At 35.1% G+C, this 23,869-nt stretch overlaps 1 protein-coding gene across 11 annotated transcripts in view; it reads right to left on the bottom strand.

The window, feature by feature from the left end:
• Nucleotides 1-23,869, bottom strand: part of DNAI7 (dynein axonemal intermediate chain 7) — an 84,911-nt gene that overhangs the window by 48,079 nt on the left and 12,963 nt on the right. For 4 of the 11 annotated variants that reach the window (XM_060305907.2, XM_060305903.2, XM_060305899.2 and 1 more), the window contains 6 exons: nt 13,377-13,461; nt 10,798-10,889; nt 8,816-8,917; nt 7,833-7,970; nt 2,904-3,050; nt 1,697-1,771 (listed from right to left, as the gene is read on the bottom strand). In XM_060305907.2, coding sequence (XP_060161890.1) covers nt 1,697-1,771; nt 2,904-3,050; nt 7,833-7,970; nt 8,816-8,917; nt 10,798-10,889; nt 13,377-13,461 — 639 coding nt within the window. Of the gene's footprint in view, nt 1-1,696; nt 1,772-2,903; nt 3,051-4,639; nt 4,692-7,832; nt 7,971-8,815; nt 8,918-10,797; nt 10,890-13,339; nt 13,462-23,869 lie in introns of those variants that run through there. The other 7 variants (XM_060305905.2, XM_060305904.2, XM_060305900.2 and 4 more) reach the window with 6 other exon arrangements.

Raw genomic sequence — 23,869 nt, 5'->3', positions numbered from 1 at the left:
GAAGTCCGCGTGCCTAGAGCCGGTGCTCCTCAACAAGAGAAGCCACCGCAATGAGAAGCCTAGCGCACTGCAACAAAGAGTAGCCCCCACTCGCCGCAACTAGAGGAAGTCCACGCACAGCAACAAAGACCCAGCGCAGCCAAAAAGTAAATAATAATTAAAAAAGAAACCTTGAAAAAAATAAAAGAGAAATTTGGGTAAAAATAAGGTTCAATCAAAATAACAAAGAATTGTTTTTAAAAATTCTCTAAACAACAAAAACATATTTACTCAATTAAATGTGCTCCCCATTTACTACTCAGTTTCTCTTACGGTGTCTAAGGATTGAAATTGCTCCTGTATTCCCAGGTAGCACTTGTGGATTACTCTTAGGTTACCCTTTTCAATTTTAACATTATTTGTGACTTTTCATTTTAACTATATACATGCTTCTTTATCCTTACCTTATTAAAATGTAGATTATGCTACTGTAAAAGTTAGCCTATTTCTGAACATACCAAGTTTAGAAAACAAAATATCCAGATGAGTTTTGTGTTTTACTAGTCCAATACTTGATAATCAACATTAAACACACAATTTAAGGATGTTCTTAAGAATTCTTTTATAAAGACTAACATAGCTTGATGCCTACTGCTTAAGATATTAGCTCTTTCAAAGGGCTTAAATAAGTCAATATGTATTTGGTTCCTATAATGTAAAAATTTAAATGTACTGGGAGTTGAATTTATTGCTTTTCTTTTTTTTTAAGTGATTGTTCTGGGAATTCCCTGGTGGTCCAGGGGTTAGGACTCTATACTTCCATTTCACGAGGCACAGGTTTGATCCCTGGTTGGGGAACTAAGATCCTGCAAGCTGTGCCAGTGTAGCCAAAAAAGAAAAAAAAGAAAAGAAAAAAAAAAAGAAATAAAAGTGATTGTTTTCCCACACTTTTTTTTTTCTGTGACATTAACCTTTTGAAGTGCCCAGGATAATTGCCTTGAAGAACTGTTCCACATTGTGAATTTATCTAGCTGTTTCCTCATGGTTTAACTTGCTCCTCTATTCCCTTTATTTTTTGTACACCGGAAGTTAGGTCTAGGTAGGTTTAATCAGATTAGATGAACAATTTTCGGCAAGAAGGCACAACAGGTAACGTTGTGTTCCTCACACTGCATGCTATCAGGAGGCATATGATGTATACTGTCAACAATGTGGACTTGATCACTTAGTTAATGTGGTGACTACCCCCACCTCCCCTTGCAAAGTACATTTATCCTAGTCAGTAAGTAATCTGTGGTCTAATACTTTGGCACTATGAGAATAATGTGTTCCTAAACTTTTCGCCTACTTATTGAGGTAGCCACTGATGATCCTTATCAATTATTACATTGGGGATTGAAAAATGGTTATTATCTTACTGATCATTCCTTCCACATTCATCAGGTGGTATTCTTCTGTAAAGAACTGTTCTCTCTACCCGCCACTCCACTTTCCCCTTTCCATTTTGGAATATCACTATAGACTCATGAATTTTTATTTTATTCAAGGTTCTATAATCCAGAGGTCCCCAACCTTGTTGGCACCAGGGACCAGTTTCATGGAAGACAATTTCTCCACGGACTGGGGTGGTGGTGGAGAATGGTTCAGGCGGTAATGTGAGCGATGGGAAGCAATGGGGAGCGGCAGATGAAGCTTCGCTCGCTCACGCACCACTTACCTCCTTCTGTGTGGCCCCGTTCCTAACAGGCCACGGACCAGTACCAGTCCTCGACCCAGGGGTTGGGGATGCCTGCTATAATCAATTATAGTCATTATTATTTCTGATATTCAAATTATCCCCAAGTTGATCAGTGGGAGCTTCTTTAAGCTAGTTCTGTCTCTTTGGCTACTACTCCATTAGTCTTTGAGTATTTACTTGTTTTCTAGCACAAGACAACTCAAACTCATCTTTCAATAACAAACTTATCTTTCACTTTCCCTGCCCCAAACTCGAATCAGCCATTTACCACAATTAGACCTGGTTCCTTTTTATGGAATAAAAAGAAATCTGTTTCATACTGATACTTCCATTACAAATTTAACATTACGGTATTTTTTCCCAATCTTCTTTTCTTCTATATATCTTTTTTCTCTTAGAATAAAAATCTTGATTACTAATAATTATAATACATTTCCTTACTGGCTTTTTCTTACAATATAGATAAAAATAGCTGCAAAATTATAATATGACTATTACTGCCAAAAATAAACTTAACAATAAGCCTTCTTTACAGTTCTTTGTATAATTAGAACATATTCTGCCAAGCCTATAAAGGTGATTGTGTTCTAGACCAAAAGAAACCAAGAGAGAAAATAGCCAAAAGCAAGGTGTGACCTTACACTGTTTTCTGATTTAAAAAACAAAACAAAACAGAAACAGCTATAGAAGATATTCATGGAATATTAGGGAAAATTTAAATGTGGACTGGATATTGGAATACATTATGGAATTATCATTAATTTTCTTAGGTATAACAATGGCTCTATGATTATCTGAATATTATCATTAGTGCTAAGATATTTGGGAAAAATAGAGTGACTACCAGTAATTGTAATCTTGTGTCAACTGATTTATCTAGAGTGTATAGCTAACATACAAGGTTTTGTGAATTTATTTTCATAATTGTCCTGGTAAACTTTAGCAAGTATAAGAAAAAAATCTAGACTTTAGCTACACTGATAATGTTTCATTTCTTTAAAAATAAAATATTCACAGTTGTTAAATCTGGATAAATACATGTGCCTTAAATTGTTCTACTGACTTTTCCATAACCTTTTAAATCTTCAAAAAAATAAAGGACACTGGAGTTTAAAAATTATATAATATAAAATCTTAACTCTTACAAAAGTCAATAATAACATATAAAGCAAAATATCACACTTACTCTGAGAAGTATTTCTGTGGCTATGTTAAACTTAAGATGAAGGAGCTCTTGCAGTTCTAGAATTGATCCTTGGTACTGTATTATATTTTTCTCTTGCAAATCATATGATGGAGTTTCCAATAAAATTAACTTCAATTTCTCAATTAACTATAAGTAAAAGTATAAGTAAAAATATAAAGTAAAAATTTACGATGAAAGTAATCTGACACACAAAGAAAAAGTGAAATGGGGGACGTTTTATCACTTTTGAATTGAGGAACACATCACCAGTAAAACATATAAAAATACTTTCCTGTATTTATTCTATTATTTAAGGTTCTGGAAAAATAAAATATTTCCTCCCAAAACTCCACTATAAGAATTCTAGGGCTTCCCTGGTGGCGCAGTGGTTGAGAGTCCCCCTGCCGATGCAGGGGACATGGGTTCGTGCCCCAGTCCGGGAAGATCCCACATGCCACGGAGCGGCTGGGCCCGTGAGCCATGGCTGCTGAGCCTGCGCGTCCGGAGCCTGTGCTCCGCAAGGGGAGAGGCTGCAACAGTGAGAGGCCCGCGTACCGCAAAAAAAAAAAAAAAAAAAAAAAGAATTCTATACTATGTGTAACAGAGCTGTCATTAGCAAGCTCATAGAGGAGGCACAGCTTGTCACTACTTAAGACTGTGGAACAATAGAAACAATAACAATATGATGATGATGAGGAGAGTGAGGAGAAAGAGGAAGAGGAGGAGAATTACTAACATTTACTGAATGCTTACTATTTGCCAGGAACTGTTCTAAATGCTTTAAATGTTTTAATCCATTTCATCCTCATCATAACTCTATAAGGTAGGTACTGTTTATTGTGCCTATATTATAGACGAGGAAACTAAGGCAACCTGGTTCCACCAGTAAGGAGCTTGGACGACGCCACTCAATCCTAACAAGTGAAAAGCTGAACAGACTGAAAAACCAACCACTATTCTTTGATCCATAAAAGAGGGGAGGACACAGAGCAAATCCCTGTCCCCAAGATTGGAGAGCCCTACAGGTGAACACAGGGAGTCGGTTTATCAGAGCAGAGTGTCAGGAGCAGAAATCACTGCAGGAACCAGTGCTAGGTCTGTAAACCCAAACTGTAAACAATGAATTGCTGGGAACTCAGGGTGGACAATTCTGAGAGTTACAAAATCCCGGGGTGGGGGGCTTCCCTGGTGGTGCAGTGGTTAAGAATCTGCCTGCCAATGCACAGGACACGGGTTCAAGCCCTGGTCCGGGAAGATCCCACATGCCACAGAGCAACTAAGTCCATGTGCCACAACTACTGAGCCCATGTGCCACAACTGCTGAAGCCCGTGTGCCTAGAGCTCTGCAACAAGAGAAGCCACCGCTATGAGAAGCCCGCGCACCACAACGAAGAGTAGGCCCCGCTTGCTGCAACTACAGAAAGCCCATGCACAGCAACAAAGACCCAACACAGCCAAAAATAAATAAAAATAAGTTAAAAAAAAAAATCCTCCCGGAGGATGAAGTCATGGGAGGGTGAGAGCCCATAGTATTATGAGACTTACCTGCAGGAGCTCAACCAGGTCCCCACAATAAATATGGGGGAAAGAAATTCCCTCCCGCTTCTGGCAGGAGGAGGGGGAAAGGAAGCATTTTGAAATAGGACAGAGCGCTCTGTTCTTAACAAGGCTTGGTCTCAGGGGAAATTAATTAACTAGAGCCTAACCTGCTGGAATTTTATCAGAGCCTAACTCACCTGGGGGAAAGGAAATACCCAACTCCAGCTGGCTCTAGCCATTCCCTCTCACCTAAGACGGGATAAGAAAAATTAAAAACGCTTGTGAAGTTCACCATCCAGAGGCATAGGCTTACTTAAAGACAGACCTAATCACAGGACTACAGAACTCTTCCCCTCTCCCAACCTGCCTCACCACCACATTACTAAAGGCTTATTTACAGCAGTTCTTTTTACCCAGTACATCATGTCTGGCTATCAAGAAAAAATTACAAGGCATACCAAAAGGTAAAAACCACAATTTGAAGAGACAGAGCAAACATCAGAACCAGACATGGCAGGATATTATAATGATCAAACCAGGAATTTAAAACACCTGTTTTTAATATGCTAAGGGCTCTAATGGATAAAGTATTCAGCATGCAAGAATAGATGGGTGATGTAAAGCAGAGAGATGGAAATCCTAAGAAAGAACCAAAAAGAAATGCTAGGGATTGTAAACACTGAAACAGAAATGAAGAATGCCTTTGAAAGACTTACTCCTTAACTGGACACAGCTGAGAAAGGAATCTCTGAGCAAGAGGATTTATCAATAGAATCCTCAAAAGACCAAAAAGCAAAAAGAACAAGGACTTAAAAAAACAGAACAGAATATCCAAGGACCTTGGGACAACTACAAAAAAAAGGAAGCATACACATATGGAAATACCAGAAGGAAAAGAAAGAGAAAGGAACAGAAGAAATATTTGAAATAATAATGACTGAGAATTTCCCCCAAACTAATGTCAGACACCAAACCACAGATCCAGGAAGCTCAGAGAACACCAAGCAAGATAAATGCCAAAAAAAAAACCCTATTTAAGCATACCATTTTCAAAATACAGAAAATCAAAGATAAAGAAAAACTGACAGCAGCTAAAGGGAAAAAAACACCTTACCTTTAGAGGAACAAAGTTAAGAATTATATCCAACTTCTCAGAAATCACACAAACAGGAAGAAAGTGGAGAGATATTTAGAGTGTTGGGAGAAATTAATGTACAGCATGATCAAGGAACAACTAATAGCAAAATTTAATTTTGAACACTGGCATAGATAACATACAGAAAATTTCTAAATTAAGAGAGACAGCTGAGTAGTATGGGCTCAAGCCAGAAAGCTGGGCTTCCATCCTTGCCACCTCTTACCAGTGGTGTGATTTGGGGCAAGTTATTTAACATCTCTGGTGCCTCGCCTTCTTTGTTTGTAAAATGGGGATAACGGTGCATACCTCACAGGGTTATTGGGGGGGATTCAGCAACAACATGAATAAACTGAACCAGGCTGAGAAAGCCTGGCATAGTAAATATTATATAAGAGTTTGTCAAATAAATACATTTGATAATTTGGAACTTGGTGTTTACCATGCGATCACTGCTATCCAATTCTTTCTGTTCGTCTTGTGGCTTCCTGCTTTAGTTTCCTATTATTATTGATTACTCTACTCATCTATCTCCTGTTTTGTTTCACTTATCCTTTTCTCATCTTCCCTACTATTCATTACTTCTGCTTCTGTATCCCACATTCATAACAGGAAGGTGTCACATCCAGCTCATCACTGGTGAACTTTAGTACTACTTCCTGCTGCCTTCCTGCTATTCAAAGTGCAGCAGATTCCTGGACCAGCATCACGCTATGGCAGCCTCCCTGGGAGAGAGAATATGCAATGGCAAGAATACTGTATGATGAATCCATTAGCATCCAAATACTTCATGGGAGGCTCTTTGGAGTCTTTGGAAAGTCAGAGTAATGCCCATCTAAGGTCTCATAGGGGACCGTAAGCAAGTCACAACCCGTTTCTTCATATGTAAAATGAATCTCATAAGCTTGTTTTCCAGATTAAATTAGGTGAGCAAATTATGACCTTAACAGTCTGGAGTTATTCCATTTTATAGCAACATGGAGAAGAAGTAAACCACAGTGACAAGAAGCACAACATGGCAGAAATGGAAACAAAAAGCATTAGAGGATAAAAGGACCAAGAGGAGTGAATTCCTTCTAGTTTCTAATATTATGTAGGTGTGTCTAAGTGTGGATTCCTTTCTTTGTATCCTAACTTGGGATTTGTTGGGTTTCTGAGGATTCTGGAAAATCGTCAGCCACTATCTCTTTGAATATTGTCTCTCCCTCCGTCTTCTATATCTCTCTGTCTCCTTCTGGTACTCCTTGTCAATATACATTTAGTCCTTTTTGCTCCATCATACATGTCTGTTAACTACCCTTTGGTATTTTTCATCTCTTTATCTCTCTGTGCTCTATTCTGATAAATTCTTCAATCTAACTCCTGACTCACTCACTATTAAGAATTCTCAGTAGAGACGTTTTTGTTTTCCCTTCATTAAGCTAAACGTGAGCCACTCAAGCTCTTATCATCTCCCTTTGCAAAGCAGGTTTTCCCCTATTTATCCATATTACCTTTTTGAGGCTCCCAGCCAAAAAAGCGTCTCTGATCCAACTTGCTACCTTCCTTGTACCCTAGGCTTTGCCTCCTGATTTCCCTTTAAACCAGTGCTGAGCCACCAGGGGTTAACAAATAGACACTCTCTGGGAGGCCACTGACTTTGAGACTTGCCCACTTTTCTGAATTGTTTTATGGCCTCCAAGATTCTCCTTTGCCTTCTTTTGAGCTAGGCAATGGATTTAAATGTCGTTAAATTTTTTTCCCTAGCATTTTTAAGTGCATTTGTAATGTGGTAGCTCCTCAGGTTAGCCTATCCATTCTATTTGCAGAAACAGAAGGTAGGATATTCTTATTCATCTTTGTACTTCCAGTGCTTAAAAGAGGTGCCTGGCTCATAGTTAACATTAAAAAAAATATGTGTAGTGAATCACTGAATAGTGCACAATTCTGGCTGAGGATAAAATCATACATTTTTGCACTTGAGTTATCTACATAAATGGATGCAACTTGATATTTTCTTGAATTAGATATACATACAGTTACTATTTCAAATTTATGTTAGGCTGATCTTACCTAAGGTGGCAAGAGGTTTTTAGGAGTGGCAAAAATAAAAAGGAAAACAAAAAGATGAGCAAATATGTTTCTCCACAGCCAAGGAAGTAGTAGTGTTATTAACTGAAAAATACTTTATTTAATTTATTTCTAGTTTTAGAGTCAATATCAGACAATTGTAATTTACATAATCTAAAATTACAGAATAATACTTAAATACTTACATTTAGCACTAGTTTACTCTTCGCAGTCACTGCCTCAAAAGTCTCATTGGTTTCCTCTTTCCACAAGCTAATGAAAGTATTAATTTCTTGGGATATTGAAGGATCAGGACTCCCATCACATTGAATGTAATGTTTCCACTGTGGAATAAAAATGTTTGAAGGTTCACACTGATGAAAATTCAACCAAAGATTAAATTACTTCTTTTTTGAAGCTTATAACCTTGTTTTCCATATTAGGCAAAAACCATATTATGACTTCAGTTACTTGAGATATCTCTAAAATAACCAAATTCCTCTTCATCAAAATAATTTAAAAGCCTCAATATTTCAAATAAATAGAAATTCTATTTATTGTCATATTTTTATTTTTAAAAAAGTATTTATGAGTTGATTTAGTTCTGCTTTCCTCCCTAATCATATAGCTCCTGTAGGTACAAAAGCCAACACTTGAGCTAATTTCTACTTCTCAAATGACTACTAATTCTTAACTGCCACTGTCATTTTAGTATTAGTCCTTCCATTCATCTTGTAGTCTATGCAAATTCTACATTTGTAATCATATTATACTTACAATTTTTTTGCTTTAAATTATACTATAATCTTTTGCCATATTATTACAGTTTTTCCTTTTTATCCTGATAATCATCTACATTGTTTCCAAAGTTACACTGTTTTGAGCAACACTAGATTGCCTTAGGCTCAAACTTTTAATATTTTAATTTAGGATAATTTCCTCAGTATATATTCCCCCAAATTAAATCAGAGTAAAAGGATATAAAAATTTCAAGGATCTTATTACTGACAAATAGATTTCTACAGAGCTATATGAATTTACTTTGCTACAAGCAATATGAGAGAGATTTGTCAGATTAGAGATTTTTTTATAGACAAATTTAAAGTTTCTTGTTATTTAAACAGATATTGGATTATAACTCCCTCTTGTGGTACAAAAGTATTAGCTAAATAAATAAAATCAGTCTTACCTGAGAAAGCAATCTACTGTCTCGTTTCAATTTCTCTGCTTCAGGAAAACATGCCTCTAATAAATAAAGTTCTTCAAGCTCTCCATTTCTTCTTTCTAGATCCTGTTTCATAGGGATAGATAACATTGATATCTTCTTTAATTTCAGCTTTGTGTTTCATAAGTAGCACCTAAAATTTACTTGACAAGTATTTAATTTTAGGATGAATACTACAATCAGTTTAAATGTAACTGATATTTCCAAAAGTTTTCATGTGGAACAGTGGTATGCGAAGTGTGATCTGCAGACTCCTGGTGGGTCCCCCAAACTTTTTCAGGATCTGTGAGGTCAAATCTATTTTAATAATAATACTAAGACTTTATTTGCTTTTTTTGCAGTGTACACATTTGCAAGATGGTGTAAAACTGCTGGCGCCTTAGCGCAAATCAAGGCATAAGCTATACTAGTGGTCATATTCTTCGGGGGAGAGGGGTGATAGCAGTCAGTTTCACATAAGAATGATCTGATGAAGAAGTGAAATTTATTAATTTTATTAGATGTCAAACCTTAAGTATATGTCTTTTTAATACTCCGTGTGACAAAATGGGAAGTATGCATAGAGCACTTCTGCTACATAACGAAGGACAATGCTATCTTCAGAAATAAACATCTATGCAACTATTTGAGTATTCTGGCAGACATTCTGTCAAAAATAAATGAACTGAGCATGTCACTTTCAGGAAACAACCCAAAGTATTTGTTGCCAGTGATAAAATTCAACCTTTCAAATAAAAATTTGAATTTTAGAAAACCTATATCCACCACTAGGGAGCCTGACAGTTTCCCAATCCTTAAAAACTTTTCTGATTTGACTGGAGATGATACTAATGTATGTGATTTTTTTTTGGGGGGGGGGGATAATGAATGATAAAAATGTGTCAACATTTGGAAGCAAATAATTCAGTGAACCAATTTTTTCCAAGCAATCAATGCATGATGTTGCAAAATCATGCGTGGAGAAGAATATCCACAATTATCTGAAAGGCTGTTACAACATTCCTGCTTTTTCCAACTACCTATCTGTGTGAGGCCAGATTTTCTTCACATACTTCAGTCAAAACAACACATTGTAACAGATGGAATGATGAAGTAGGTATGAGATCCAGTTGTCTTCTGTTAAGTCAGAGATTAAAGAGATTTAAAAAATATACACAATGCCACTTATTTCCCTAATTAAAATATATATATATATAAGTGTGGTGATGGATGTTAACTAGACTTATTGTGGGATCATTTCACAATATATACAACTATCGAATCATTATTTTGTACACCTAAAACCAATATAATTTTAAATGTCAATTATACTTCAATAAATATATATATATACTGTAATTGTTTTTAAAATGTTAATGTATTTTTTTATTCATGTTTATGTTTAACAATGTTTAATCACTATTAATATAATAGATGTTTTTAAGTTTCTGTTTTAATTTCTAATATAGTAAATATTGATAAACATAAACAAAAACTCCTTGAGGATCTTCACTTTTTAATAGTAATGAGGTTTTGTCCTGAGATTAAAATATCACAGAACTACTGATTCAATAACGAAAAATTCTGGTGAAAAAGAGAAGTGAAATTTTAAAAGGAGAGGTAGAATTTGAACATTTTTTGGTCCCTATTTAATTATCTATACAACAGATTGAGAATAATAACTTAATGGTTACAAGCATGGGCTCTGAAGCAAGACTACTTCTGTCTAAGTCCTGGCTCTGAAATTTATTAGCTGCTTAATCTCTCTATTCACCAATTTCCTGATCTGTGAAATGTGGGTAATAATATACCCACCATAACTTTATGGTAGGATAAAATGAATTAAACCAGTTCAGATAGGCCTAAATATTACTGGTACCTATGGGGGAGAATGACGTTAAATGGCCAAACAGATCTGATAGCCACATAGTTTGTCTTCAGTAATAACAGCATTAATGTTTATTTACTTTTGCTTCAAGTTTTCTCAATTTTTCTTTCTCAGCTCGTTGTATTTCAAGTCTTTCCATTTCTTCTTTTTCGTATTTCACACGGGCTTCCTCTAAAGAACAACAACAAAAGAAATTTTTAGTCTGTTTTATTCTTTCTTTTTTTTTTTTTAGTCCGTTTTTAAGCACTTAAAATTAATTCAAATATTTAAGATGTAGTAATGGTGGAATATTTGATAGAAGTCACAACCTTTACTGTGTGGTAGAAATAAAACTGCTAGATTTCTTTCAAAAAAGTAACATGACTCTCGGACTTCCCTGGTGGCGCAGTGGTTAAGAATCCACCTGCCAATACAGGTGACACGGGTTCAAGCCCTGGTCCAGGAAGATTCCACATGCCCCGGAGTAACTAAGCCCATGCACCACAACTACTGAGCCTGCGCTCTAGAGCCCGCAAGGCACAACTACTGAGCCTGCATGCCACAACTGCTGAGCCCGCGTGCCACAACTACTGAAGCCTGTGTGCCTAGAGCCTGTGCTCCGCAACAAGAGAAGCCACTGCAATGAAAAGCCTGCGCACTGCCACAAAGAGCAGGCCCCGCTCTCCGCAACTAGATAAAGCCTGTGCACAGCAACGAAGACCTAACTCAGCCAAAAATAAATAAATAAAAATAAATTAAAAAAAAAAAGTAACATGACTCAAAATTTCTGGCTCACGATGATATTTCTCTTCTCCAAAAAGTTTATAGCAATCCAATAATGATTTTAATCAATGAAAAATGACAAATCTATCATGGGTAATTAAGAGGTAAAATCTTCAGAAGATTTCCATAATCTTGTGACATCTACATTATCGGAAGTAACTATCTTTTTTTTTTTTTTTTTTTGCGGTATGTGGGCCTCTCACTGTTGTGGCCTCTCCCGTTGTGGAGCAGAGGCTCCGGACGCGCAGGCTCAACGGCCATGGCTCATGGGCCCAGCCACTCCGCGGCATGTGGGATCTTCCCGGACCAGGGCACGAACCCGTGTCCCCTGCATCGGCAGGCGGACTGTCAACCACTGCGCCACCAGGGAAGCCCAGAAGTAACTATCTTAATCTTCCCTTGCTTTCACTATTAAAAAACAAAATATGAAATATATGTTGAAGAATATGAGTTTAACCCAATATAATAAAACATTCCCCAAGATGTAGATCCTGATACTGTATTATTATCATGAGTCACCTAAAAAAGATTTATATGATTATACATTAAAAAATCAACATGGAAACTAAGAACAGACATTTAAAACCTGAATCTGAATCAACAAATGTTCTTCATGCTAAAAGCTACAACCATGTGAAATATTCAGATTTTTTTTAACATCTTTATTGGAATATAATTGCTTTACAGTGTTGTTAGTTTCTGCTTTATAACAAAGTGAATCACTTATACATACACATATATCCCCATATCCCCTCCCTCCTGCATCTCCCTCCCACCCTCCCTATTCCACGCCTCTAGGTCATGACAAAGCACTGAGCTGATCTCTCTGCTATGCAGCTGCTTCCCACTAGCTATCTATTTTACATTTGGTAGTGTATATATGTCAATATTACTCTCTCACTTCGTCCCAGCTTACCATTTCCCCTCCCCGTGTCCTCAAGTCCATTCTCTACGTCTGTGTCTTTATTCCTGTCCTGCCCTTTGGTTCATCAGAACCATTTTTTTTTTTTTAGATTCCATATACATGTGTTAGCATATGGTATTTGTTTTCTCCTTCTGACTTACTTCACTCTGTATGACAGACTCTAGGTCCATCCACCTTACAACAAATAGCTCAATTTCGTTTCTTTTTATGGCTGAGTAACATTCCATTGTATATATGTGCCACATCTTTATCCGTTCATCTATCGATGAACACTTAGGTTGCTTCCATGTCCTGGCTACTGTAAATACTGCTGCAATGAACATTGTGGTACATGACTCTTTTTGAATTATGGTTTTCTCAGGGTATATGCCCAGTAGTGGGATTGCTGGGTCATATGGTAGTTCTATTTTTATAAACTATTCAGATTTTTAAAGTGACTTGTTATTATTTTAAATGACCAAATTTTCATTAATTTTTTGCTATTTGAGTTTCAGAATTCTTACTGCACAATCAGTACCAATGCCAATTTAATCAATAAGTATAAACATCTTATACTTAATTTAATTAAGATAGGGTTGCCATATTTAGTAAGTAAAAATATAGGATGCTCAGATGAATTTGAATTTCAGATAAACAATGGACTCTTTTTTTTGGTTCAAGTATATTCTAAACATTGCATGAGGCAAATTATCCCAAATTATCCACTGTTTGTCTGAAATTCAAATTTAACTGGGCATCCTGTATTTTAACTGGCAACTCTCCTTCAAGATACATCTGAAAATGATTGGCGTGTACTAACAGAAATTTCTGGGTACCCTTTAAATAGTAAATAGCTATTATAAAACATTAAATTCAAAAAAATTAAAAATTTTGAAAATTGTTTTTAAGAAGTACTGACTGGATGACAGAAATACAAACCTATTGTTAGTATTACCTGCATGTGACAATAGTTACCACTGTGTGTTTTATACCTTCCTCCTTTTGTCGTCTCTCCTCCTCCTCTTGTAGCTGCTTCAACTGGTCGGCTTTGGTGATTCTCTTTTTCTTACTGCCAGACTTAATAAAGGCCACAATTTTTAAAAAGGTTATTCACATGTACACAAATTACTTAAAAACACGTATCCCTCAACTAGCAATTATGAAAAACACTTTTACTTTCATGAATCCAGTCTTCTACTCATTCAAATAAGACTGCCTATTAAGTGCAAAGCCTTGACTCAGTGCCTTGAGGACAAAGTATGGAAACAAGTAGGAAAATTAACATATAAATTATTCAAAGGCAAGAGTGACAGTGACAAGTATATACAAGTTAATTCTCTCATTTTCAGTTTTCACATCTTTAAAGTGGTGCTAAATAAAACCCCATTTCATTTTTGTAAGGATTAAAATAAAACATGTAAAAATATCTTTAACACTGCTACATGTCTATAAGAATTAAAGGTATTTTTATGACTAACAGATATAGAGTTATTTTGCAAGTTTGGAGTAAGGCCAAATTGTTTTCAACAGCTGGGATCAAGTAAAATTTTTATAGGGTATCGAGTATTAAAGTTTGTGCCCAAAAGATTTTAACATTCAGATATGAGAGGAAGATACTCCAAGGGGGAAAGGCAGGCATAAGATATGGAGTTGGGAGAGCACTGGATAGGCCCTAGGAAAACCCCAAGAAGAGGTAATGATGGACATGAGAATGGAAAAGAAGGTTGGAGCCTATGCTGTAGAGATTGGACATTGTGCTAAAAGAATGGGAAACCCCCTAAAAGTTTTCCAGGTCTGTGGCTATTATCTGGAAAACAAACCTGGTGTTAGGGGACAAAATGATTGTAAAGATTATACATTTTGGCTACTATTAACAATAATTAATAAAGTCATGACAATGGAAATGCAGATGGGGGATGGATCCAATAAATATTTTATAAGCTAACTTATTTGATAATGATTAAAATTGGAGTCATGGAGAGGAAGCAGTCAGAGAAGAATCAAAAAAGAAGAATATTAGTCCAGAAGATGCAAACTTGAAAGAGAAACTGTTTAGAGAAATTTAATTAGTATGAAGTGCTGGTGGAGAATCCAGGCAATGCTTGCAGGCTTTGAAACTGAAGAACTGAGATGTAGCCAAGAGATCAGGGCCACAGAATACAGATTTGAGAACTATCTTGGTGATGACCGCCTCCCTTCCATTTTCCCTAAGGGAGAGTATGGAAAGAGAAGTGCACCATCTAAATTTAGGAATCAATTGAGTGGTTAATCCTAGGGATACATAGACTCTTGGATGACCACCTGCTCTTTTTGGCTCACCTACTGCAGGATGCTCCACTGGAGTCTCCAATACATTAGCCCTATCACTTTTTCACCGTTCATCAACCCCCACATACTGTCACTTCTTCCTTACCCTGGTTAGATTTCACAGTTCATCACATAATCACTAACTTATATATCTCTGCCTCCTCTATTTTCCTCTCCCTCTGAGAAGCTCAGCGGGCAAATTCCTAGTTCTAGTTAAACCCAACTCTCCACTTATTCTGAGCTAGCAATAGGAGCAGCTGGACCTTGCCAGAGAAAACTACATGAGCTCAAAGTTGTGAGCACACATTTTAAACAGGCTCTAAGCACCATACAGCATTCCTATTGCTATTTCATTCTCTTCACTCTTCCAAAATCCTCTCCTCTTTCTTACTCTCAGCTGTTGACTTTACATCACTAGAAACTTTTAAGAATACTCTACTTTACACACCAGATCTTTTAATTTACCTCTACCTTTGTCTCCCTTCCTGTTACACTGGATGAACTGGATGTACCTTCTGCTATTTAAGTCTGAATCCACCACTTTTACACTAGATCCTATCCCTTACTGCCTATATAAGACTTGGGTCCTGTAATTAACACCTCTTGTTATTCATAGATCTCTCCCTCCCTGGATTTCACATCCCTCTTCCTCTTTTGCTCCAATGCTGTTACCCTTTATATTAGACTGCCTAAAAGGAGTTGCCCACTGCTTTCACGTCCCCATTTTCTGCATGCCCCATTCTAATCAGGCTTTCATTTTTATTGTTCCATTGAAACCTCTCTTGTCATGGAACCTTAAGATGGCCATGTTTCCGATGACAATGGCCAATTTTCAGCCCTCATTTTACTCATCTGTTATCATCATTTGACAAAGTTTTCTTCTTCCATCTTGAAATATTTTCTTCATTAGGCCTTCAGGTTGGTACTATCTGATTTTGCTTCTTCCCTCCTTCTTAGACTTCTTTTCTGGTTTCTCCTCCTCAGACGTAGTTGATTAGTAACTTTAAAAACTATTTGTTCATATAGTCCCTAAAAGGATTTTGAAAAGCTATGTACCCCCTTCACACATTTTTACGTTGACATTGAAAACTTTTTACCACAAGTTTAAATAACTTCAAATGTTGTACTTTCTAGTATATCATATATAAAAGAAAACTTTTACATCACTCCTTTAAATATATCCATCACTATTTAAAATATATCCAATGGATCTATCGATACATACTATAGTGATTTGACGGCCAATATCAAATAAAAAAATATGAACAAGCTTTTCTTTAATAAAAATTTTAATCCTTTTCTCTTTGAATTCATATTTCCATTCCACTTCCCCCACAGAATCTTATCCTAGTGTAATACACTTGAACAACTTTTGTTGATCTTCCTATCATATTTATGTTATAAAAATATGTATGAAATTTTTAATTTCCTTGACTCTAAGTTTCTAAGCAGTATAAATTTTGCTCTGGATTGAGTTAATTTTATAATTATTTTCGGTAGACAACTGAACAAAGCAACATTTTATATTACAAATTTTGATAGGTAAATATTAAAACATAAAAAGTAAAATTTTACTAGATATGCGCCTTATGATGAGATTGTTGGGTTTTTTCGTTTTCCTGGTCAGTTCATGATCCAGGGATAAATGTTAGCTATTGCTGAATGAAACAAGGATTCAGACAGATTCTATTTTAACTTTTATAGCTATAAGAAATGAAAAATTTCGTTTATATTACAAAGCCGATGGGAATAGGTTTGTTAAAGCTGTATCGTGTAGTTATTTGAATTCTTTCCACAACATATGCCAAAAATTATATTGACTTACCAAAAAAATTACTCCTAGAGATAATCACTGATATTTGTAATGTCCTTCTTGTTTTTCTTTAAAGTTTTATTACATATGTATATATTCCTAAACAATAGTTTTCTTACCTTTGAATTTCTTCATAAATCCAATTATACTTTATGGATACAATTGTAATTTACTTATTTACTTATTGTCATAAAATATACATAACGTAAAATTTACCATTTTAAGCGTTTTTTAGTGTGCAGGTCAGTGGCATTAAGTACATTCATATTCTTGTACAACCATAACCTCCACCCATCTCCAGAACTTTTTCATCATCCCAAACCGAAACTCTGTATCCATTACACATTACACATTAATTCCCCTTCTGCCCCCAACCCAGCCCCTATCAATCACCATCCTACTTTTTGTCTTTATGAGTTTGACTACTCTAGATATTTCCTATAAGTAGGATAATACAATCCTACTTGTCCTTTTGTGTGATTTACTTCTTTAGATACAAATTATGGTTTGTAAGATTCACCCAAGGGCGGGATATAGCAGTACCTGTATATTTTCACTGCTGAATAGTAACTCATTAATTTATTTATCCATTCTTCTACTGATTGACATTGGATGGTTTCTAGTTTACTATCATGAATAATGCTGCTATAAACCTTTGAGTGTATGTATCCTGGTGTCCATACAAGAATTTCTCTACAATGTATACCTAGAAGTAAAACTGGTGGGTATGTGCATTTTCAATGTTGTTGAAGCTGAGTTTTCTAAAGTAATTATTCCAATTTATACTCTCATAATCATTATCCTAGTCAATATTTGTTAATTTCAGTAGTTTCCTTCTCTGGCAGTTTTTTGTTTATTTAAAATATAGATACTTCTATCACGCTAAAGAGGTGCCCTTTAAGCTATTAAATGGTAAGACATAGTAACTGAATTTTTAACTCCATCTAATTGTATTCATTTAATTTCTTACGTTAAACCAATTCTGCCTCCCTGGAATAAGCTGAATTGGGTCATAATTTATTATTATTCTATATACTTCCAAGTGAGCTTGCTAACATTTTGTTTAGACATTTTGTATTTATGTTCATGAATGGGCTTCAATTTTCCTTTCTCATGCTATTCTCAGGCTACCCAGGTAACTCAAAATTAATTAGAAATGTTTCCTCTTTTTTCATGCTCTAGAAGGATTTGTATAAAAGTGAAATAATTTATCTTTGAATGAAGAACTAGCTAACAAAGACTTACAGACCTAGAATTTTCTTTCTGGGAAAAATTTTAACCACTGATATAATTTCTTAAATGATTATAAGACTATTCAGGTTTTCTACTTCTTCAAGAAACAGTGTGAGAAGGTTTTTTTTCCTATTTGTCTAATTCATCTAAATTTTCTAATTTATTGGCATATAAAGCTGTTCAAATTATGTCATTTATTGTTAAAGTCATGTCTCTCTTTTCATGCCTAATACAGGCATACCTTGGAGATACTGTGGGTTTGATTCCAGACCACCACAGTAAAGTGGTGGAATACTGCAAGTCATAAATTTTTTGGTTTCCCAGTGCATATAAAAGTTATGTTTACACTATACTGTAGTCTATTAAGTGTACAATAGCACTGTGTCTAAAAAAATATACACACCTTAATTTAAAAATACTTTATTGCTAAAAATTGCTAAATATCATCTGAGCCTTTAGCAAGTCATAGGGTTTGAAATATTGCAAGGATTACCAAAATGTGACACAGAGACACGAAGTGAGCAAATGCTATTGGAAAAATGGCACAGATAGACTTGCTCAACACAAACCTTCAATTTGTAAACAATGCCATATCTGTGAAGTGCAATAAAGCAAGGCACGATAAAATAAGGAATGCCTGTATTGATTATTTATGCTATTTGTTCTTTTTGATAAAATTTACCAGAAAATTGTCAATTTTATCAGTATTTTCAGAGAAATAAATTGTGGCCTATTTGTTCATTCAACTATTTTAAGAAATACTGAGAGTCTAATATATGATAGGTATTTGAGATATATCAGTAAACAGAAATCCTTGTCTTAATGAACTTATATTCAATGGGAAGAGAAAGACAAAAACAATAAACAAACAATTTAAAAATAATGTTTAAAATTGAGGACTAGTTGATTTACAGTATTAAGCTTCAGGTATACAACATAGTGATTCACAATTTTTAATGATTATACTCCATTTATAGTTATTATAAAATACTGGCTATATTCCCTGTGCTGTACAATATATCTCTGTGGTACAATAAACAAAATTGTAAAATAATTTATAAAATATTTTAGAAGATGAAAAGTGCTATGGGAGAAATCAAAGGGACTCCAGACTGCAGGGGTCATTGGGGAAGGGATGAATTACAATTTTAAATACAGTGTTTAGGGTGGGCCTCATGGAGAAGGTAACATTTGAGTGAAGACTTGAAAGATATGAGGTTATAAATCCTCTCTATTGTATGTTTTCTATTTTATTAATTTTTATATTTGTCTTTATTATTTCCTTCCTCCTCCTTACTTCGAGTTTCTTTTTCTTACTTCTTGAAAATGATGCTTAGTTTCATTAATTTTTCATCTTCTAAAGTATTTAGGGCTACATATTTCCCTCTAAGTACTTCTTTAGACACATTCACAAATTTTGAAGTATTTTTCTTATTACTGAGTTAAAATTATCTTTTTACTTCCATCTTGACCCACTTGAGAATTTTTTTTTAATTCCCAGCATATTGTATCTTCCTGTTCATAATTTATTTCTTTGACTTTTAAGCTTAATTTCATTGAGGTTATAATACATGCTCTGAATTGTTTCAATTCTTTGAACTTTGAGAATAGTTTTATGTCTCAGTACATTGCCAGTTCTGGAATAAAAAATATATATGCTTAAAATTCTCTAGTTGTTGAGTGCAATGTTCTAAATATGTCTAATTCTTATTCTAACAAATCTAATGATTTGTTCATGTTGTTCCAATCTTTACGTCCTTACTGTTTTATTTTTTTTAATGCTTTTCTATCAGTTACTGAAAGAAGAAATCTTCCACTATGATTGTGAACTTGTCTATTTCTCCTGACAGTTCTCTGAATCTGTGCAATGTATATTTCAAGGCATTATAATTAGGTATATACAGATTTAAAATTATATTTTCTTGGTTAATCAAAACTTTATCATCACAAAATGACCCTCTTTATTTCTAGAAGTGCTTTTTGTCTTAAAGTCTACCATGTCTAATATTAATATAGTTATACCAACTTTCATCTTTCTATTATTTGCATAGCATGCCTTTTTCCATCATCTTACTTTAACTCTTCTGTATTTTTATTCTTTAGATGGTATTTGTAAAAAGATTATTGTTAGCTTTTATTTTTTATCCAATCTGACAATCTTTCCCTTTTGATTTTGGGTTTGTCTTGCCTTCTTTTCATATTTCTTGGTATCTTCAATTGATTATTTTTTTGTTAGTGCGCTATTTTCCCTCTACTGGTTTGGAAGTTATATACTCTATTTATATCATTTTAGTGGCTATCCTAGAAAGTCAACCTATGTACCTAATATATAAATACATTTACCATACTACCAAACAGTACAGGGACTTTAGAACATCTTGACTCAATTAATCCTTGCCCTACCCAAATTATACATTATTGCTGTCATATATCTTTTTAAAACAGTTTTACTGAGATAAAACTTATATACCATATAGTTCACCCATTTACAGTGCAGAATTCAATGGCTTTTAGTGTATTCAGAGTTGTACAACTACCACCATAATCAATTTCAGAACATTTCCATCACCCCCCAAAAGAAATCCCATACCCATTAGCAGCACCCCCTTCCATTTCCTCACAACCTCCCAGCTCTGTGAAACCACTAATCTACTTTATCTATAGATTTGCCTATTCTGGACATTTCATATAACTGGAATCATACAATGTGTGATCTTTTGTGATTCGCTTTATTCATTCAGAACAATGTTTTCAAGGTTCTTCCATGCTATAGCATGTATCAATACTTCCATTTTATGGCTGAAAAATATTTCATTGTAAGGATATACCACATCTTGTTATCTACTTATCAACTGATGAATATTATGTGTTGTTTTCATGTATCTATTTTTTAAACCCACATGTTATTATGTGGATTACTGTTTTATACCTTATGCATATAATCTGTTTTGCAGCAGGTGAAAAACCAGTTTTTACCTGAGAAAATATTTTTCTTTCACCTTTATTTTTGAAAACTATTTGAGCTGATACAGAATTCTAAGTTGGCAGTTATTTACTCTCAGCACATTGAAGACATCACTCCACTGTTTTTGGCTCCCACTGTTGCTGTTAAAACCACAAGTTCAAGTTTTGCCCTGTACTGCAAATGCCCTCATGAAAAAGAGTTTTAGTGTGTCCATTACTTCTTTGGTTCCTTCCTTAATTTAGGTTTTCTCCTGATAATTTCTTATTACCTTATCAGCTCTTAAGTTCCTTTAAGATGGAAGTTTTGATCTATACATATATATTTTAGTCAGCATTATTTATTGTTTTCAGCAGAAAGTTTTTTTTTTCCCCTTTTTTACGGTACGCGGGCCTCTCACTGTTGTGGCCTCTCCCGTTGCGGAGCACAGGGTCCGGACGCGCAGGTTCAGCGGCCATGGCTCACGGGCCCAGCCGCTCCACGGCACGTGGGATCTTCCCGGACCGAGGCACGAACCCGCGTCCCCTGCATCGGCAGGCGGACTCTCAACCACTGCGCCACCAGGGAAGCCCTCAGCAGAAAGTTTGATCCAAAAATCTTACGCCCAATATTACTGGAAATGGGAAAATCAAAATAATATTTTGAAAAAATTATTTTATTTTACCACTTGCTTTGATTTTAAATTGATCAAAACTTTAAAGCTATAGATTTTGCTCATTTGAAGTATTAAAAAAAAGTCAATTTACCTAATTAGCAAAGCCCAGCCTTCAAAGTTAAACCAACTGGACATATCATACTTATTTTCTATCACAGACAGTTTGACTTCATGTTTCTATACTAATAAATGTGTTAATATGCATCCTCATGATAAGCTATCTCTTTTTTTATTATAAGCCAGGTATAAGCTGGTTCCATTTCCTCACACATTGTTTTAAAAGATGCAATTATTTAATGTCCTGAACTTAACACCATTTATATTTTAGGGTAAACACTGAATGTTCCATAGAAACCAGGACTCAAATTTTAGGCAACCAAAGCTTCTTTGTGAATATGGTATTCCTAAATTAAAATAGGATATAAGTATAGATATGAGTTTTAGGGCCCCCTTTTTGCCCATTCTTTACAGTTCCATGCCTGGAGGTACTTGGGCACCAGTCTCAATCTATTCAAATAAAATCAGTTCAAAGTATTCCAAGTTCATCTATGCATTAATCAGTCTGTAAGGCATTTTTCCCTACAATCTAATCAATGTCTTCTGCTATTTCATGCATTCTACGAAGTACAGTGGTTTCCTGAAGAAAACATACTGATGTAAATGCAGCGATGGGTGTTTTAATAGGGTACCAGGTGTTATAACCTTTTCTATAGTCTTGTACAATTTCCTAGCTTTTGCAATGAATAATACTAATTTAAATTAAATGAAGTTTCAAAGGCAACTTTAAGGTCTATGTAAAAATATTAAGCTCATTTACATTTTTACTGATACCCTTAATCTTTCTTCACTAAAAATATTAATGTTATTATTTTTGGAGTCTGAATGTTTTATCAATAAATTACACTGTGACAGCATTTTTTTTGCATCATCATTTGACAATCTTACAAGCAATGTCACTAAATAAAGATTATTACCAGTCCCACCACTCCACACTACAAAATATAGGACATTCAGAATATCTCAATATTTCAAATGCCACATTTCACCACTTACTTGTAAGACAGACAAAAACAAGAAGTCATTAGTGCCTTGATTAAAGAAAGCCTTGCCAACCGAGTGTTTTGAAAGGTCCTTTAGTTTCATAGCCCAGGTTCTAGGGCAATGAAGTACAGTAAGATTTAGAATGGATAGACCTTTGTTTTGTAAAGCAGAAGCGTACTTGCAAAAGGGGAAGATGTAATAGCAAAAGTGCGGGGCTTCAAGACAGTAGATTTTTTCCAGGAAAGAGTATGTTTTACTTTTAGAAGTAAGTTCACCTTGGTGTAAAGACTTCTGACCTACACTGATGCAACAGTTTCCTAACTGGTCCTCCTACTTCTACTCTTGCTTCCCTACAGAGAATTCTCCACTGACCATTTAAAGATATAAATCAGATCATGTCACTCCTCTGCTTACAACTCTCCCACACTCAGAATAAAACCCAGACGTTTCACCGTGGCCCAGTTGGCTAAGAATTGGCTCCTACTTATCTCCCCCAACCCTTCTGCCCACCCCTCAACCCTCACCATCCCTCCACCTCACATTTTATCTTTCACTTCAACTTTGCTCACTCTATTCTAACCACCAAGGTCATTCCCAACTATGGGTCTTTGCAATAACTGTTTCTTCTGCCTAGAATGCTCATTTCATGCTTTCTCTTCTCAAACTTTAGCTCTTTAATCACCATTATAACATTATACCCTACCCCACATTTCCCACTGAAATTTCCCATTTCCCACTTTCTTGGTTTTCTGTACATTCAAAGCAATCTGAAATTATATTTTTTCTTCACCTCCCCTCCCCAGAAAGAATGTAAGCTTCATGAAATGAAATCACTCTCTTGAAGAGATATCTGCACCCTCGTGTGCACTGCAACATTATTCACAATAGCCAACACATGAAAACAACCTAAGTGGTGTCTATCCACAGATGAATGAATAAAGAAAATGTGATATATATATATATAATATAATATTATTGGACAAATTGGAATAATATATATTACAATATTATAATATATAATATAATATTATATATTGAATATATTACATGTTAATACAATATTATATATTATAAATATTATATTATATTATATATATATAATGGAATATTATTCAGTCACAAAAAAAGAAAAAGATCTTATTTGCAACAACACAGATGAACCTGGAGGGCGTTATGCTAAGTTAAATAAGTCAGAGAACAAAAAATACTGCATGATTTCACTTATACGTGGAGTCTAAAAAAGCCAAACTCATAGAAACAGAGAGTAAATTGGTAATTGCCAGGGGCTGGGAATGGGGGAAATGGAGAGGTGTTGGTCAAAGGGTACAAACTTCCAGTTATTAAAATTAATAAGTTCTGAGGATCTAATGTACAGCATGGTGACTACAGTTAACAATACTGTATTGTATACTTGAAAGTAGCTAAGACAGTTGATCTTAAATGTCCTCAGTACACACGGGTACACACACAAAAT

The sequence above is a fragment of the Globicephala melas genome, chromosome 10, assembly GCF_963455315.2.
Source record: "Globicephala melas chromosome 10, mGloMel1.2, whole genome shotgun sequence".
In the NCBI taxonomy this organism is placed as follows: domain Eukaryota; kingdom Metazoa; phylum Chordata; class Mammalia; order Artiodactyla; family Delphinidae; genus Globicephala; species Globicephala melas.
Note: the sequence above shows the minus strand (reverse complement) of the source record. Positions and strands in the feature narration are given on the sequence as shown.